The sequence below is a fragment of the Ascochyta rabiei genome, chromosome 17 (assembly GCF_004011695.2).
Source record: "Ascochyta rabiei chromosome 17, complete sequence".
In the NCBI taxonomy this organism is placed as follows: domain Eukaryota; kingdom Fungi; phylum Ascomycota; class Dothideomycetes; order Pleosporales; family Didymellaceae; genus Ascochyta; species Ascochyta rabiei.
Window position 1 is genome coordinate 1,117,810 of NC_082421.1, and position 17,330 is coordinate 1,135,139.

A 17,330-nucleotide genomic window follows, 5' to 3' on the forward strand; every position below is an offset into this window, starting at 1 on the left:
TCAGACCGCTCGCACATCATACAAACATCCTGACCTCAATCAAACTCGAAAACAAATATGCCAGGAGGCATTCTGCCTACACCTGAAGAGCTGCTGTCATGGCCGGTTCCGAACTACAACGATCCTGTCACAAAACCAAAATATGTACTCGTTTTCTCCTGCATAATCGGACCCATCAGTATCGCACTGTTGTTGGCACGGCTCTGGGTCCGTATTCACACGCAACGTAGTGCCGGATGGGATGACTGGCTGATGCTGGTAGCAGCAGTAAGAATGTTTGCACAAAAGATCTATGCTGATCGCTGACTTATGCAGTTTCCTGTGTTAGCTTTGACCATCATATTTCCTCTGAGTAAGCACTAGTTATACTTCATGTGTATCCATAACTGACGTACCCAGTCACCGAGAACCACCGATTCAACCGCCACATTTGGGATGTCGAACAACAGTACTTCCCGATCCAACGCAAGTTCGTCATGGCCATATATTCCCTCTTCTCCCTTGCGTCAGGTCTGATCAAGTTGTCCATCCTACTCTTCTACCGCCGGCTGTCCTCCCGCGTAGTGTCGCCGGCCTTTCGCCGTACGATGCACATTGCCATCTTCGTCATCGGTGGTTACAGTGTCGTATTTGCTCTCATTCCGATATTTATGTGTCGACCCATCTCTGCGTTCTGGGACCAAGTGGATTTCGTCAAAGTCGCAAAAGGCTACGAGTACAAATGCATCAACGAGGGCGCGGATGTGGTTGCGCACGGCATTATCTCCACTGTGCAAGATCTCGTCGTCGCCTTCCTCCCAACAGTACTCTGCTGGAATCTTCAAATGCCCATTCGTCAAAAGATCGCACTTTACAGCATTCTCGCCCTCGGCTACACCGGTGTCGCCATAGGTGCGGTTCGCACGTATACAGGCTACCGCCTCTTCTTTCAGACCTACGACGTCACATGGGTCGCCAGTGATACCTGGCTGTGGTCCCTTCTAGAATTGCACATCGGCTCCATGTGCGCCAACGCACCGGCGCTGAAGATTTTCTTCGCCCAAACCCTCAAGGTCGACAGACTCACAACTTGGACACGGTCGCGGTCGAGATCTCAGTCCTACGGCTCGAAGAAGCAGCACTCCAGCAAGAGCAACGGCGCTGCTAGCACATCTCGCACGCTCTTCAACAGAATGAAATCTGGCAGATGGGTTGAGCAGGTTCTGCATTCAACTGCAAACAGCAGCTTCCGATCTCAAATACGGACTGACAACTCTCCTGATCGACGCAGTACAACTCTACAACTGGATGCACACTTCTGCCCTCCTTTACATCCGAGTCCGCGCGATAGTATGAGCAAACCTTTGGCTCCCTGTTACATTGAGGCCATCCCAAACGACAGCGGTCGCAACAGCTACGTGCACGACATTGAGATGAACCGGCTGCAAACTTCGCAGTCATCCATCAACGAAGACGTGCAGGCGCTGCCACCTCTTCAGCCACCTGCGTATACCAGACAGGTACCGTTAAGGCTGCCACCGTTATCTCAGTTGCGGATGAGCTGGAATGCAAACGGTGGGAGATATGTGTGGAGGCCGTGGCAGAGCAGCGCCAGCGTCAAGGAACATGGTAGCCATTTGCAGTGGGGTTGAAAGCAATGTGAGATCAGCATGATTTATCAAAACTGCGACGACCGGCAACAAAAACGCTCGTGCCCGTGTCACCGTGTATACATCGTGTCCGTTATCTACAACTTGGTGATGTCCACGCTTGCGCTTCCACTCGCGAGACTGACTACAAAGCCACCTCGTTCCTGCTCCACTCCTGCAACCGTAAAGCCCACTTCGTCCGAGCCAGGCTGCTCCAACCAGACAATAGCGGATTTGGCCTGTAGCGCACTGTCCAAAACAGCTGGGGCGAGCGTGAGCTTCAGGCTCTGCGATTCCTCGTCGTACACAACCTCCTCAATAGCCCCAGCGCTGATTTCGACCTTCAGTCCTAGTTCAGCAACAAACACACGTCTCCTGATCGCATCTTTGGGCGCAACCACAGTCAATGTGGCAGTAGAGCGCGCCTCGTCGATGTCGCCACCAAAAGCTTGCACGCCAAACCTGTCGTCCTTGACAATGTAGACACATTGTCCCAGACTCAGACCCAAGAACCCCAGACCGTAGTCACCAGAGAATGGGTCCCACTTCAGCAGTTCGGGGAACGAGTGGAAGGCTGCTGACGCGAAGCCGCCCTCGTCGATGTTGGTCAGTGGTGCTGTGTTGCCTGCGAATCCAATGCGAAGGGCGTAGAGATTGTCTTTCGGGCTCTTCTCATATGAATGTAGCATAGGCAGCGAGTTTAAGCCAGAGCCGTATTGATGGATCTGACGCTCGATCTGACGGATCTTGGCGCCATAGATAAAGTCCCAGTAACGGCGTGCGTTGCCATTCCAGCCCCAGTGCGCAACAGTAGGCATGTAGGCGAGAATACTGTTAATAGCTTTTGAGGGCGTGTTAGGGAGATTGAAGTAGTCGGTCCAGAAGTAAACGCCTTCCTGGCCAGTGCTGTCCCATGCCATCTCACTGCCAAAGGGAACCATTTGGGTCTCCCAGAGATTGGCACGGTAGCGCATCGAGGCTTCGAGAGCCGAGGCTTCGTCGGTCATGCTTTCTCGCTTGAGGTCTTTGAGAAGCTCACCGAGTACCCATTCGCCCATGAGTCCGACAAGTGCGTAGTCGCAGTTCGCGCCCTCATTCGACAAACAGTACTGTGTGGTATTGAACGCGCGGCTGAGATACCAGGACCACTCAGCTCGGAGCTTTGTGTCAGGGTAGTTCCTTGCCGTTCGGTAAAGCGACCAGTAAGTCGCAACAGGATGGATGTAGTTATAGGCTCGACGTGTCGTGTAGGCTCGTTCACGGTTCCAAGACGTCCACGAAGTCCAGTCGAACGAGCTTTCATATGTGTAATTGACGGTACCTGGCTCGTAGTAGAAAGCACTTGCGATCACACTAAAGGAATCGTTCTGTTGTAGCGTACCAACAACGGTCTTGTGCACGAAGTCGTCCACGACTGAAAGTTCCTCCGCATTCGGTTGGGTAAATTGTTTCATGGCGGTGGCTAGGTATGCTCCAGTGCCAGCCTCGTCACTTATGCCAGCAAACCACACTCGCGAGTCCTGTTCGACGATCTTGTTAACTTCACGATCGTAGGTCATGATGGAGGGTGCGCGATTGAACGGATCAGAGGTATCGTTGAAGTAGGCTGCGGTTGAAAAGAAGTGGCCCATATCGGCAAGCGCTGAGGGCGCGGTCTTGGTAATCTTGTAGTGGACCGTTTGAGTCTTGCCGTCCTCGTAGGAGATTGTGACTCGCACTCTTCCCCATGCAGAAGCCACCGGGGTCAGCTTGTACGCTGGTGCTGGCGAGGACAGCTCAGAGATGATGAAGTTACCTCCAGCGTCGATGCTCTTCACGGGCGAGGTGTGGTTAAGGTACAGTCGTGATACGGAATCAGCTGGGACGACGTATCCTGGGATGCCCACTGCAAGTGGAGACCCAGCCTTGACGACAGCATCCTCAATCGTCTGGATGTTCTCTGCCACTGAGAAGCGCAGTCCGACTGAGTACACCTCCCCAGACTGTAGGATCTTGGAGGTTGCCTCGTTCCAAGGTGTGCTGCTGTTCCATTCTTCCTGCGCATAAGCAAGGCTATGGATCTGCCACTCGTAGTTGCCTTCAAAAGTTTGCGACTGGTAGCTGAAGTTACCCTCCGGTTCGCCAAGGAACCTCCAGGCCTCAAGTTTCGCCGCTGCAATAGGTGTGATAACCAAAGCATTGCCGGTACCTTCTAGGTGTGAAACACGCACGTAACCTGCATCTAGACCAATGTAAGGGTCGGCGAAGGTGCACTTTTCCTGCGTCTCTTCGGCGGGTCTTTCAGTGAAGATATTGTTGATGCTCACCGGCAATCCGAGACTTCCCAACTCCACACTTCCATTACCATTGTTTGTGATGTTGAAGCGTACAGCGAAATCATCCTTATACTGCAGCCATTCTCTTGTAATTTTGACTGGAAGTCTGTTTGGCAAAGTGGGTGTCAAGTCGGCAGCAGCAACAACGTCCTGACTGGTGATGTTTAGAGGTGTAACTGGCTTTCGTGCGCTCGCGGAGTCGACACTTGTCCATGCACCACCGCTTGAGGTGCGGTATCGAAGTGTAATGTCGCCAAGGTGGTGGGCGCCATTGAATGCTAATTGTGCGAGTCGATCTGAAGGAAGAAAGTCGAACTTGTTTTCAGTCGAATTCAGTGAGGCGAGCGTCTGTGAGCTTTTGACTATATCGCCTGTAAGGCTGCCGACATCGAAAGTGGTGTAACCATTACTGAGTCCAAGATCGTCTTGGCCTTGCACAAGAGCAGAAGTCAGGACCAGGTATGACAATGCAATATTGAGTAAAGCCATAGTGGCTGTTCATCAAGTTTAAAATAAGCGCACCTGTTGATGTGTGCTGCTCGGGGGCCATCTTGTTTATTACTGTGGTATCCAGCGAAAGTAGTGAAGGTGGAGACGTTTGATAGGGGTACTCGGCTGTATTATTCAGATGAATTGAACGTTGATTACTCAGTACTAAATAGCCTCAATTGGGTCAAGATATAGTAAAAGCGAATGCCAGTAGATAGGTTTACATCGTATTATACACAGAGATAGGGGGAATTCGGTGTAATTTGGCCAGTAGGGCCATTCCGGATCGTTTGGAGAGCACCCTGATCCTTCACTACTTTCGCTAGACACCACAGTAGTGCGAATGGCCATGCAATTAAGAGGCTGCCAATGAGAGCACAAGATCCCCGCTCTTTCCCCGCAGACCTATTCCTCATGCGGCAGGTCACATTTCATTCAATTCTTCTTCCTTCCAATCCTTTCAACTCATTCTCGCAATTGTACCTTTTGAGAATGCAGGGGTTCGAAACGTGACGCTTGTTCACCCCTCGATCCCAAAGGAACAAACACGAGATGACTTGTTGCAATCCTATTAACCCCACCAACAAGAAATCGTTCTCTCCAACATCTGCCTCAACTATGGTTTTGTTGATTTTTACGGTATTGGAAGGTCTGAGGGTAGGCTTAGACAAGCTAGCTAATGACGGCACCACCAGGTTGAAGAAGTGCTCGGATGTAACAGTTAGAAGCCGCTAGCAGAATTTGGGAAATGGGCTCAATCCGGTATATCCGATTGTCTATCAGTTTTCTGTTAGCTTTGCTGGACTTTCAGGAGTTACATTAAGTGCCGAATCATATCTAGAAAGGATGCATGTCTGTAACCGGGGCTTTTTGAGACGTGAGAACCAAGCTAGGCACATGTGAGCCACAGCAGATATGTCCATGATAAGGCGCATTCTATTCCATCAATCAGCACCTCGTCAGGTTCTCGTTCTTGCCATACCTAATCAAAGACCTTATCACACTCTCCACTGCGATCACCAGCGCACTCAAGGAAGAACATCCTTACAGCGGCGAAGCGAGCTTCCTGAGCAGTCTCGTATTCCCACACAGGTTTGACCACCTAACCGTCGTTTGTACGCGCCTAGCTTGGATGTGCGATGACATGTTCTAAATCTAGGTATTACACTGCGGTCACTGTGTGCTCATGCACATGCAGCTTGCCTCCGAAGTGGACTGCGAAGCGGTTATGCGGCAATTGGCATACCGTAATGTTCTGCACTTTACCTGCAACTTTCCAAGACCGGTGAGTGCTCAACGAGAGTGTGACCTGCAAGTCATACACAGTCGAGGCAAACAAGCTGTGGACGAAGTAGCTGTCTGTGGATTTCATGTCAAGCCTACGCTCTGTGCCTTGCCTTGAAGTTTTGCGATGATAATGCAGGAATATGTTCGGGATTACATTGCGCCAGAGTATGTCTGGCGAAAGTAGAATGTCATCGTTTGGCGACAAGAAACATACGCTGTACTTTTCTGAATACATGGCATGGCGTAAGGAGTTCGGGTTTTCAGGACAACTTGATGGTGCAGCACACCCTAGCCGTAAGGCGGTATCCACAAAAACATAGTTTCAATACAGATAGGTCGTTCAAAGACACCATTGATGCACTGCGAAGAGCTGAAACCGGTTGTGTGCAAAAGGTGCTTGTGCTATCTGAGTCAACTTCGAGCAGACAAGTTTCGAGAAGATGTCAGAACCAACCTATGGACGTGTAGTTCGGTTCAACTTAGATAACTCTGCACGATTGCGAATTTACGAGACAACGATCATTCGTTTGCTGATGAGAAAGTGTTCTCGTAGCCTCATATCAGAGCTGTATGTCTTGGCGTGCGATACGCACTCTTCGGTCTTGCCAGACTCCAATATGGCCACGTTCCATCTCCTCTGATTTCGACCCCTAAGTTCCATGACACCGAGTCTCTTGTAGAAACTTCCTAACTTCCATACAAGCAGGCCGCAGTCGTTATGAAGCAAAATTACCTCGAGGGTTGTTGTCCGCATTAACGAGTGAATTTTTGGGTATTGTTCTGCAGACGGGGTAAGTTTGAACGACCAAGCAAAGTGCGGAGTGCAAACGGACGGTTCTTTGCCGGGCCTTTTGATGTAGTGATTCAGTCGAGCTACTATAGCAGGTTCATCATGGTTCCAAATCACGGATTGATATCGCTGTGACTGTACGATTGTAACATCTGCAGTAGTGGCCAGGTTCAAGGTATGGAACGCTGACGCTGGGCCAAAAGAGATTGCCGTCTCTTCCTTAGCCAAAGCTCGGTTCAGGGACACAACGTCGCCATCAAAAATTTGTGTGCCGAATCTGCACATTGTTGACCGCAGTGCTCGCTTTAGCAGCATCTTTTTCTGCTCCTGTGTCTTCCCACCAATTTGGTTTCATATTTTGTGCTTGGAAACTTTGGCTCGTACTCAAGCGAACCATTTGGTTTTCCGAAGTCCGGGTCTGATAAGGGCGCGAATACGCGCACCAGAGAACAGGTTAAAGCTGTTCGCTCTGTCGCCGTTTGCATATCGATGCGGATCAACGTTGAGCGACTCACAGTGATTGAGTTGATCAAGGCACTACTGATTGACCCATAGATGCCTCTGTTACAGGCTCAACGTTACAGAGATAGCATCCTCTATTGTCTGAGAAACCTCGGCAGGTAGGACAATGCTGCGTCTTCCGTCGATACAGCGCTTGACTAGGGCTCCTGGCACGCACGCGCCCCATACGTAGCTAAGTGCTACGTAAATGCGGTCCTTAGGTGCTGCAACAACCTCGCCAGTCTGACAGTCAATGACCTTTATCTGTGTAAAGCGAGACTGGCTATCCCCAGGGGCATCGAGCAGCCCTTTGCGTGGTGTTTCGAGCAATGCTATATCTAACTTCTCAAAAAGTCAAAGTCAATCGACTCTGTGCGAACCAAACGAGCTGTGAGCGGGGCAAGATCGTCGGTGTCATCGTGTCGGACGATGGGAAGTATAAGCCGCGCACGTTCGTTGTGCGAGTCGCCTGAGCGGAGTTATGCCATAGGATAACTTTGTTTCTGACGATATGGAGAGATGTGACACTGTATGTTGACATGAACAGTATCCTCGTCGGTGTCCATGGATAGCTCATTAGCCAAAGCGGTCAGAACAAACCGGCACATGGCGCATTGAGAGTCTTTTCGTACGGAGAGTACTTCACTTGGTTTGTTGTGTATCGAGAAGCCGTGCAAAAAGCGGGTCAAGTTCAGCCTCGTGCAGCTGCAGCAAATGTCATCAGCATTCCACGGCGTCAGAGTGATCGTGTACAAGGACTAGCGCTCCTGTGCCGCAGTGGCGGTAGCCACAACACGCGTAGTCTCTCATGTCGATGTGGAACGTCGAGACTGAGTGAAGACTCCATCGAAGCTTGTGCCCACGCTGGTAGAGAGGGGGTGGCATGCAGGCTGATTCAGCCTCGTGACTTAGACTCGACGACTCTACTTAGCGGCCAGGTACGGTACGGTACGCGACGGACACTCCGAACAGTTTCCATTGTGTTGTTTTGCGTTGTGCAGTTGAGCCTGGACTTGCTGGTTATTCCCTCTGACCATATGATACAGTCGTGCGTGGCTCCTGAAGCTTACAAGCTTCGATTCGATCATCTTTCTAGACGAAGAGGCCGTTTCGGCCAGCTCAAGATCTGCGTTGCAATGCACGAACCGTACGAGCTGTGCGTATCAACGTTATTGTTACCCTCGTTGTTACCTACTGTTACTGATGCTGAGTGATAATCTTCTCCACAATCTCCCCGCTAGCGCGCCACTGATAAGACCAACCTCGATGCAGGGCCGTCAGGCACCGGAACCACATGCACGTTTCACTCGCAGCTGACTGGCCGCACCGCCGCCGATCAACATGAGGCTCGAAACAGCGCGCCGTGTGACCAGTTGCGGCGTGATGCCTAGCACTGCGCCCTGAGTGGCTGTGACGCCCGTCCTTCGATACATCAACGCTGCAGTCCCAATCTCAGGCCTCTCCATCTCACTGCCTATGAACGCATAGCTTCGACCTTTTCTGACCGAAACTCCACCGTACTACCTGCTAGAGCCGGTAATTACACATCGACCTTCCGCATCGACGAGTAGTCCGCCACCTCCACCGGTGACGACGCACGAATCAGAACCCCGAACGTGAAAGCGTGAAGGAACAGCTGCCGCTATGGGAGAGGCTCGCCCCGTAAAGCTTGAGGTACCTGCCGAGGCTACTGCAAGCAAGCACTCTCAATATGCCCGTCATGCTAGACTCGGGCGAGTTGCTGGACTCTTTTGTCGCTGCTCGGGTACAAAGCGCTGGTGTGCCCTCAGCTGTAGATGCGATATCGACCGCCATGCCTTCCCTCAGGACGATTGGAAAGCTCGCGCTCGGTGGTGCACAGCTTGTGTTGGCACAGGGCGCTGTCAACCCGTTCCAGTCTTGCTCGAATCCACAGTTGAGTTGTCACAACACGACAGCGGTGGAGAACTTGTGCTGCTTCAATGCCCCCGGTGGACAGCTGCTGCAGACGCAGTTCTGGGACACCCACCCAGTGACCGGTCCGGTCGACAGCTGGACGCTGCACGGTCTGTGGTACGTTGAAACCCAAAACCAAACCACACCACACACCACACAGCAGAAGCTAACAGAAACTAACCAGGCCTGACCGTTGCGACGGTACCTACGACGCAAACTGCGACGCTTCGCGCTCGTACTCCAACATCTCGGCGATCCTCAAATCCTTCGGCGCAGACGACACCCTCTCGTTCATGCAGACATACTGGAAAGATTACCAAGGCAACGACGAGTCCTTCTGGTACCACGAGTGGAGCAAGCACGGCACTTGCATCAGCACACTCGAGCCAGAATGTTACACCGAGCACAAGCCCACCGAAGAGGTCGTCGACTACTTCAACCGCGCTGTGTCGCTCTATAAGACACTGCCCAGCTATGAGTGGCTTGCTGCTGCGGGTATCACACCCAGCAGCTCGCAGACCTACACATTCCAGGCCATCCAAGATGCACTGGCTGCAAAGCGCCCCGGTGTTGAAGTCACGCTAGGCTGCAAGTCCGGCGAGCTGAATGAGATCTGGTACCACTACGATGTCCGTGGCTCGCTGCAGACGGGCGAGTTTGTTCCCACAAACCCGGACGGCACCAAGTCAACTTGCCCAAAGACTGGAATCAAGTACCTTCCCAAGGGCGCCAGCCAGCCTACAGCGACGAGCACTACCGTTGGTGGCCCAGCGCCTACCAGTACCTCTGCGCCAGGCACCCCTTTCAGCGGCAAGGGGTACCTGAACGTCCAAGTCGGCGGCGCAAACAAGGGCTGTATCATTAGCAAGGGGACCTGGTACACGACAGGCACCTGTGCGACATTCACCGCAGCCAATCTCGACGACGGCTTCACACTGACCAGCTCAAAGGGCAAGTGCGGTATCGTCGGCGGTGCGCTTACTTGCGACACAAGCGTGAGCAGCGGAACTGGCTTCACTGCCGTTGACAGCAGTCTCGCAGCTGGCGGAAACGCAGTTTGGAGCGCAGACAAGGCTGCGAGCGGAAGTACGCAGGTCCCGGTTTACGCTGGAGGGGATCATGCACAGCAGTTTGCTCTGACGTGGCAGAGCGCGTAGAAAGTATCAGTTCGTAGAGTCTCCGGGTATCCAACGCCTTAGCAATGCATATCACAACCTTCAGTTACCTTCGGAATTTGTCAACCTGACGGACTTTCTCCTTCCACTTTTGCGCAGAAACTCTCCAGAGTGTAGCTGCAACAGCGTAAATGCCTCCACGCTGTCATCCTTCCTCTTCAGCGGGTTTGACTTGCTACCTGAGGTCTTCTTACCGCCTTTGATGACTTTCCGCGCCACGCCGCGCGTAGTAGCTTGCGGCTTCGCTTTCATCTTGGGTTTGGGTAGGCTTTTTGACGGAGTGTCGGGCATGCTTGCATCGCTTTGGGAGACCATAGAAACACTTTGGACCTGCTGGAGTTAGCTGTGCTGGGTTCGAAACAACTGATGGCACTCACATCGATATCCATACCCTTGTCCCGGTCCGACAGATCGGATGGAGCAGAGGACAGCGTAGAAGTAGTAGACGCCGGGCTTGCGGTATGCGCTTCAGCCGCAGATTCTGTTGGACTTTCAGGTGGCGTGTCTGGCATCTTCAAATTACTAGCCTCTTTCTTCTCTGGGCGTGATATTCGAGACAGCTTGTAATGTTCAATGAGGCTCGGTTCGGTTCCCGCGTGCTTGATGATGCTCTTGAGTTTGCCCACGACAGTGCTTTCGTCGTGGTATCTGGCGACGATTTCACTCTGTGATACAGTTGAGAGCTTGTCTTGCGGCACCTTGGTGTTCCGCTTACGACAGTTGATGGAGGAGGATGCGGTAAACAATTCTTTCCCCTCTGTGAGTCGATCATCAATCGTACCAGCCGCAATGCTATTTCGCTTGGGACATGGTGTGTCTAGTTCGAGCACTTCTCTGTCTATGGATATGACGGCCCTATCGATGTCGAGGGTCTGCACCTGATCTTCGATTGTATCTTCTTCCTGGGCGCTGTCATGACAGTCGTCAGAGAACATGGGAGGTAACGGTGTAGGAGCGCGCGCTTCAGGAACATAGCAATTGAACTTGCGGTATACTATACACAGGTTAGACACAGTCGAGTCAAGGGTAACAGGGCCTACCTACCGCCCTGATCATCGGTGAAGCCGTCTGAGTCCCACTTGTATCTGCCATCGTAGAATGCGCGAGACCTCTCACTGATCGCCACGTCAACCGGTAGACGGGGCTGCAGGTTGATAGTTGCGTCCATGCTGTAATTTGAGGAGTGAGCTTGTTGGTGCACAGCTATGATGTTTTTGTCGTTTATGTGAGCAGTATAGAGAGCAGGGAGTGTGTGCAAACAAGCAGTCACACTAGGCGAAGCTGCGAGGGAAAGAGCGGTCGAACACTCACTCAACATAGGTTCGCTCTCACCCGAGAACCCAAGCACGAGAGATTTGACCTGCACGTCACCATGGAGGATGTTGAGGATATGATATTCTCGTTTGTCAGCTCATCCAGCACCTGCATCGGCAACAATAGATTCAAGCGCCAGTGACCCAGAATATCGATTGCAGCGTGGAGAGGACGTTAGAGAGAGAGCAAAACGAAGAGTCTGATTCAAAGTTCCACGCTTCTTGAGAAATGAACTAAACATGGGAATAACGCTTTACCCAACCTTGCTGAGTATAGACACGCTGAACATGTAGAGAAACACACAAAACGTCATCTTGGCGAACATAGGCAGCCAACCAAAGCAGCAGACAGGGCTCATGGCTGGTATCGTACAAAGACCTAGAACTGAAAGCTGGCAATATACCGAACTTACAGCATGTGGAGCAGGACCGGCGTATTGCTTTCACTGCTGTAATAAGAAACAACAACCAGAAACCTCGCCAAGTGCGCACTCTTGAAGGAACGCTTTGGCGGATGTGGTAAAGACCAGACATAGAGGAGACGTTGGCAGATCAATGACATCTAGAAAAACGGGATTGTGTTGAGTTGGATTTGCTGCACGCTCCATTGAGTCGTCCTGGCCCATGGTATCGCGTGACACAATCTCGGCGGTAGAAATGGCGGCTAGCTTCACAACTACCCAATCGGGGCAGCTGAACTTGTTGTGACAGGCTGTTTGGCAATCGACTCGCCCATTTTCTCCCGTGCGATCTTCTCTTGTTCCATCGCAGCGCGGTCTGCCTTGGTGACGCGAGGTTTACGAACGGTGGAACCGCCACGGGAACCTGGGCCACCACCGCGACCACGACCCCTGCCCGAAGTCTCACCTCGCGTCGTGCCGCCGCGCCCACGGCCCCTACCGCGTCTAACGGTACCGTCGGCCCTATATGAAGTCAGTATAGTGTATCGCAAGCGAAGCGTTTTGACAACGTACCTCTCCACAGCAGGCTTCTCTTCAGTCACGAGAGGACCGCTGTACACGAAGAAGCCATCCTTGGCCATGAGCGCCTGCTGCTCCCAAGCTAGTTCTGTGTCGTCGATGAAGTCGTCTTCTTTGTCATAATCCTCCTGCTTTCTCTTGCGCCGCTTCTTACCACCGTTTTCGGTCGCAGAAGCATTGTCATCCATGCCACCCATCTCCACATTGCTCTCATTCTCAGACAAATCGACTGACATGTCGTCAGTGGAAACACCACCTGCAGCCCGCTCAAGAGCAGCACCAGCGGCCTTCATCTGGCGTTGGCGTTCTTGTCGGGCGGCAATGCGAGGATGAAGCGCAGCGAAACCATACCTCTTCTCGATCTCCAGAGCAACGTTGATCGTAGTGTTCTGTCGCCCCTTGAGATCGAAGGTCAGGTAAATGTTCGGTGCGCTCGGAGCTTCGGCGGTGCTGTTGGTGTTGGTTGTCGCAGGCCCAAAGGGAGTACCAGAAAGTAGACCACTACCAGTCGGCAAAGGTGGTGGAGCCTCTTTCTGACGAGCAGACTTTGTGGGCGGGGTCGGTGCGCTTTGGCTTGCGGGTGTCCCGTTCGTGGTTGGTGTTACCTTTGGTGCAGATGCCATTATCGGGTTTGTGAGCTCAGAATCAACCTCCATCGGCGCAGGTCCTGTTGGCGCGGCGGTGTAGGGCAGATGCTGTGGTGTTAGCTGCTGCTGCTGTTGCTGCTGCTGTTGCTGCGGCTGTTGTTGATGTTGTTGTTGTGGAGGTGGAGGTGGAGCTGAGAAGTCTTGCGAAGGAAGGAGCGGCCCAGGTCGCGCGTGGAAGCTGGCCGGGGATTGCGGGGCAGATGTTATGGATGCATGCTGTTGTAGCTTCACTGGCTGTGTGAAGAAAGAATTGCTAGCAGAGGGCGGGTCGATCAGACTGGTGATGGATGGCGATGCACTTGCGCGGTTGATTGGAGGGGAGATGGGCGGCGGCGGCGGCGGCGGCGCGCTTGCTGGAATTTGTGGTTTGTCCTCCATGATACCGCCTCGAATAGGGTCGTATCGTTGCCCTGAACTGGACGGGCGTGGTGTTGAGGGTGCGACATTAATATGGGAAAGGTTGGGGTTGCTGTGAAGTGTGGGCTCTTGACTGCCCATTACGCGAGAAGCTTGCGTAATCGCAGGAGAGTGCTCTGGCTGTTGCGAGGTTGGTACTGGTTCTGCAGGTCTGGGTTGCGGTGTGGGCGAGTTCTGTACGATTGGTTTCTCATCAACGACCTGTACTGGCTGCGCAGCCTGCGCTTCTATAGAAGCCTTTGCTCTCCTTTTGCGCACAGGGCCTGCACTCTGATCCTTCGGCTCCACAGGTTTGCGAGGCTTTCGGGTTTTCTTCTCTGGCTCTGGCACAGCTGGGTCCTTTGATTTTGGTTTTGGCCCTGGCTTTTTGCGTGGCTGTCCAGAAGCTGTGAGGCCTCGTGGTGCTGGTGATGTCGCGTTTGCAGGGGTTGGCGTGCTAACGTTTGCAGGTCCAACACCAACACCAGTACCGGACACTCGAACTGTGGATGTGGGCGTGCCTTCAGGCGAGTGCGGGGGCGAGCTCAAACTCCCAGGCGAGGATGCATCGTTGGCATCCATAGCTGCAGAAAACCGAGTAGGTTCAGCCCCAGAAAACCGCCAGCCTGTTGTGTCAAATATTCACGAATGTGATACCTGAATCTCGTACACAACGACAGTTATTTCGAACGCAAGTCAGGGGTGCATGTAGCGCGAGCAGCTGTGTGGCAGATTGCTGGCTGAGCGGGCAGGCGAAGTCAACACCAAAAGTTGCGAACGGCGCTGTATCGCAACAGTGGTCGCGAACACCAAAGTCGATGTGCAGCCGAGTGGCGGGCCGGGGAAGAACTGAAAGGGAACGTGTTGCACGGAGGGGAACGCGAGGTTTCAAGCCCTAATTACGGTTTGATGGAGGCGACCAGAGCAAGTGCGATATTGATGAAATGGGAGTCGCAGCTGGCAGAAATTGTACAGGCAGAGAAAGAGAAAAGGAGAGGAAAGAAGCGTAGACGTTTGTCCGGTGCTGAATGGGGGCTTCAGGTATGAAGAGCGATTTGGCACATGGGCCAAAGCGCAAGGTTACGACGAGGAAAATCGCTTTACGCCAACGACTGTCTCCCCGGACTGGGCAGCCGCTGTTCAGTCTGTAAATGAGACCCTGGGAGTTCGCTGCCGACGGACCCTTCTGACATGCGGCTGTCGGCGTGTCTAACTCGATGTTCGCCGAGTTTGAGCTCGCCATGATGGACTCGAGCGCAGCTCGCGTTTGGTGATGACTGTCAATTGTTTGGGGTTTTGAGGTCGGCGCTTCAGTCTGGCCCTTTCAGACCATGCTGTAAGGGGAACTGAGGTGTCTTCCTCATCGAGCAACTGGCGCGATCGACCATTATTTCTACGTACCAAGACGTGCTCGCGAACATGAGCTGTGCGAACATCTTGATGCGTGGCTAGCTGCACTGTGAAATCAAGTTACTGTGGTTGCTGCACGGTCAAGGAGTCCCTTCACTTGAAAGACGAGCGACAAGCTTGTGTCTCTGAATGTCATGTTGCCCATGGGAGTCGGGACGTGGTTGATCCCAACGGTCGGGTTTACCAGGGACCCACTTTTCGTTTGGATCCTCGCGCCTTATTACGCGAAGCGGACAGGGCTGTTCCTAGCCATCCGATCTTGGTCTAGGAATTAAAGCTGCGCGCCGCCCGACTTCCGAGCGACGAGCAGCATGCAATTCTCTCTCAGCAAGCTGCGTCTGTCGTGCAGAACGACTTGCCTGCATGAGCGATGAGGAGAAACAAAGGCGTCAATATTTTTTATCGTGGGCGGTCTAAGACAAGATGAAACATGCACTACCGATCGCATGCACGAAAGTCACGGCCGATCATACATGGTCGAAAACGTGAACATTCATCTTCGTGGATTGGAAACTAGATATCACTGCAAAGCGGTCATACAACAGACCCGATGCGCAAGAACGCCGTATAACTCCGTCCCGGCCCTGCAACGCCAATGGGAGTATATGCAAGAATACAGAAACAATGATACATCAACTTTTCATAGTGACGAGATAGTTGATCATATCATGCCTTGCTCTTCTTCTTCTTCTTCTTGCTCTCACCATCTTCATCGTCAGCTTTCCTCTTCTTCTCCTTCTTCGACTTCTTCTCCGAGACCTCCTCGTCAGCGCTCTTGGACTTCTTGTCCTTCTTCTTCTCTTTCTTATCCTTCTTCTCCCGGCGAGCCTGCTCGGTCGCGCCTGCGGTGACACCGTCGGCCATCTCAACATCCTCAGTAGCCGAGGCTGTAGGGTCGGGAATACCAATGTCGGTCATGACAGAGTTCATGGCAGCCTGCATGACAGCAGCGTTCTTTGTAGGCGGAGCACCGGAAGCGTAGAATTCGATCCTCTCCTCAACCTGGCGCTTAAGCGCTTCACCAAACTTCGATGTGGGTGTCTCGGAGAAGTTGTCAATCCTGGAGGCGATAGAGCACTTGTTGGCCAGAAAACGCGAGATCCTGCCCTTGGACTTGGCTCCAGTCTTGCCAATAAATGACGAGTGGTAGATCAAACCGTACTTGGGAGTGTTGCCCTTGGTCTTAAGACTACAACTTGTAAGCAACACAGTATTTTAATCAAGACGTGGATATGCTTACGCTCGGAACAGTGCCTTCTCGGCACCAAGAATTTGCACAGTTGAGGCGGGGTACTTGGACAAGTTGGTCAAAGATCCAGCCTTGGAGATGAGACGAGCGCCAACAACGTCGCCGATAAGAGCAGCCAGGTTAGGTGCGACCTGGTTCATCCTGCTTCCCAGGTAGTTCGAAAGCTGCCTGCGGTAGGCAGCCAGAGATGCGGTGCGCTTGGCAAAAGCCATGACGATCTCCATATCGGCTTCGGACAGGTCACGACCCATGGAGGTACGGGCAGCCTTGATAATGGCAGTCGCAACAGCCTCGTCATCATCAACAACAGCGGCGAGGTCGTGGGTATCGTCATCAGTAAGACGGGACTTATCACCAATGGCGAGGACGACCTTGGCGTACTGATCGTTGCTTTGGACGATTTTGGACAGCTCAGGGAAATGCCATCCGTAGTTCTCACGAAGGCGCATACAGAACTGGTTCAGCTGTTTTTGTTGTTAGAATACAGTTCTCATCATACCAGGCGTGCTCAACTTACATCCTTGTCGACCTGGTCGAGGGTAGCGATAGCCTGGATGATGTGGTTATCCTGCTTATTGACGCTGAACTTCACCTTAGCACGCGAGTATGCGTGACCGAGACCAAGGATGGAGCGGTCGATATCGCCGGGCTGGAGCTTCTTGATGAGCTTGCCAGAGTGCTGGCGAAGGCCACGGAGCAGGTCAGAAACGACCTCGGAGGTTTGGGCAGTCTCGCAGGCGAGGTTGGGGAAAGCGGCCTTGATGCTTCCGGCCAAGTTGCTCTCGCTGATACCGAGGGTGATGGTCTTCTTCTTGCCGGCCTTGGGGAGGTTGGTCTCGAGGGTCGCGCGCAAAAAGTCGGATAGGATACCCTCAGAGATGTCGTTGATCTCCTGCAGCGCATCTTGGGTGCCCTGGAACGGGGCGAGTCCAACGAGCTCAACAGTCTTTCCGAACTTGTCGAGATCCTGCACGGCCTTCTGGACTTCGGCGAGGCGGTTGCCAATGGTGTCGGGCTGCAGGATTACTTTGAAAACCTGCGCAGCGCATTAGCATCTTCGCTCAGGCGTGAGGCTCCGAGCGCGAAGACATACCGCATAGCCGATAGGGCTCTCGTGGAGGAGGTAGTCGACCGACATCGTGATAGTCGCGAAGCTTGAATTTTGTCGCGATGTGGTGACGCGAGACGTAATCTGGCGTTGTGGTCGTGCGAATT

General features: G+C 52.8%; 6 protein-coding genes across 6 annotated transcripts, besides 5 other annotated features; 2 read left to right on the forward strand and 4 right to left on the reverse strand.

The window, feature by feature from the left end:
- Positions 1 to 57: 57 nt before the first annotated feature.
- EKO05_0009792 (uncharacterized protein) lies at positions 58 to 1,631 on the forward strand (the record flags this gene model as incomplete). The annotated part of the gene is made up of 3 exons (XM_038942714.1): positions 58 to 267; positions 316 to 352; positions 400 to 1,631. The coding sequence occupies 3 exons, from the start codon at positions 58 to 60 to the stop codon at positions 1,629 to 1,631; spliced, it is 1,479 nt and encodes a 492-aa protein (XP_038795165.1).
- Positions 1,632 to 1,726: 95 nt separating this feature from the next.
- On the reverse strand, positions 1,727 to 4,432 carry EKO05_0009793 (uncharacterized protein; the record flags this gene model as incomplete). Its single annotated transcript, XM_038946933.1, has 1 exon — positions 1,727 to 4,432. The coding sequence occupies one exon, from the start codon at positions 4,430 to 4,432 to the stop codon at positions 1,727 to 1,729; it is 2,706 nt and encodes a 901-aa protein (XP_038795166.1).
- Positions 2,121 to 2,161: a tandem repeat.
- Positions 4,433 to 4,504: 72 nt separating the features above from the next.
- Positions 4,505 to 4,769: a dispersed repeat.
- A 3,952-nt stretch (positions 4,770 to 8,721) lies between these two features.
- On the forward strand, positions 8,722 to 10,102 carry EKO05_0009794 (Ribonuclease T(2); the record flags this gene model as incomplete). Its single annotated transcript, XM_038942644.1, has 2 exons — positions 8,722 to 9,062; positions 9,130 to 10,102. The coding sequence occupies 2 exons, from the start codon at positions 8,722 to 8,724 to the stop codon at positions 10,100 to 10,102; spliced, it is 1,314 nt and encodes a 437-aa protein (XP_038795167.1).
- A 60-nt stretch (positions 10,103 to 10,162) lies between these two features.
- EKO05_0009795 (uncharacterized protein) lies at positions 10,163 to 11,288 on the reverse strand (the record flags this gene model as incomplete). The annotated part of the gene is made up of 3 exons (XM_038942623.1): positions 10,163 to 10,450; positions 10,498 to 11,114; positions 11,165 to 11,288. 3 exons carry the CDS (start codon positions 11,286 to 11,288, stop codon positions 10,163 to 10,165), a joined length of 1,029 nt encoding a protein of 342 aa, XP_038795168.1.
- Positions 11,289 to 12,109: 821 nt separating this feature from the next.
- EKO05_0009796 (HIR complex subunit) lies at positions 12,110 to 14,038 on the reverse strand (the record flags this gene model as incomplete). Its single annotated transcript, XM_038942646.1, has 2 exons — positions 12,110 to 12,356; positions 12,408 to 14,038. The coding sequence occupies 2 exons, from the start codon at positions 14,036 to 14,038 to the stop codon at positions 12,110 to 12,112; spliced, it is 1,878 nt and encodes a 625-aa protein (XP_038795169.1).
- Positions 13,107 to 13,174: a tandem repeat.
- Positions 13,386 to 13,407: a tandem repeat.
- A 1,494-nt stretch (positions 14,039 to 15,532) lies between the features above and the next one.
- On the reverse strand, positions 15,533 to 17,253 carry EKO05_0009797 (Nucleolar protein 56; the record flags this gene model as incomplete). Its single annotated transcript, XM_038942524.1, has 4 exons — positions 15,533 to 16,055; positions 16,107 to 16,579; positions 16,633 to 17,151; positions 17,209 to 17,253. The coding sequence occupies 4 exons, from the start codon at positions 17,251 to 17,253 to the stop codon at positions 15,533 to 15,535; spliced, it is 1,560 nt and encodes a 519-aa protein (XP_038795170.1).
- Positions 15,544 to 15,684: a tandem repeat.
- Positions 17,254 to 17,330: the final 77 nt, after the last annotated feature.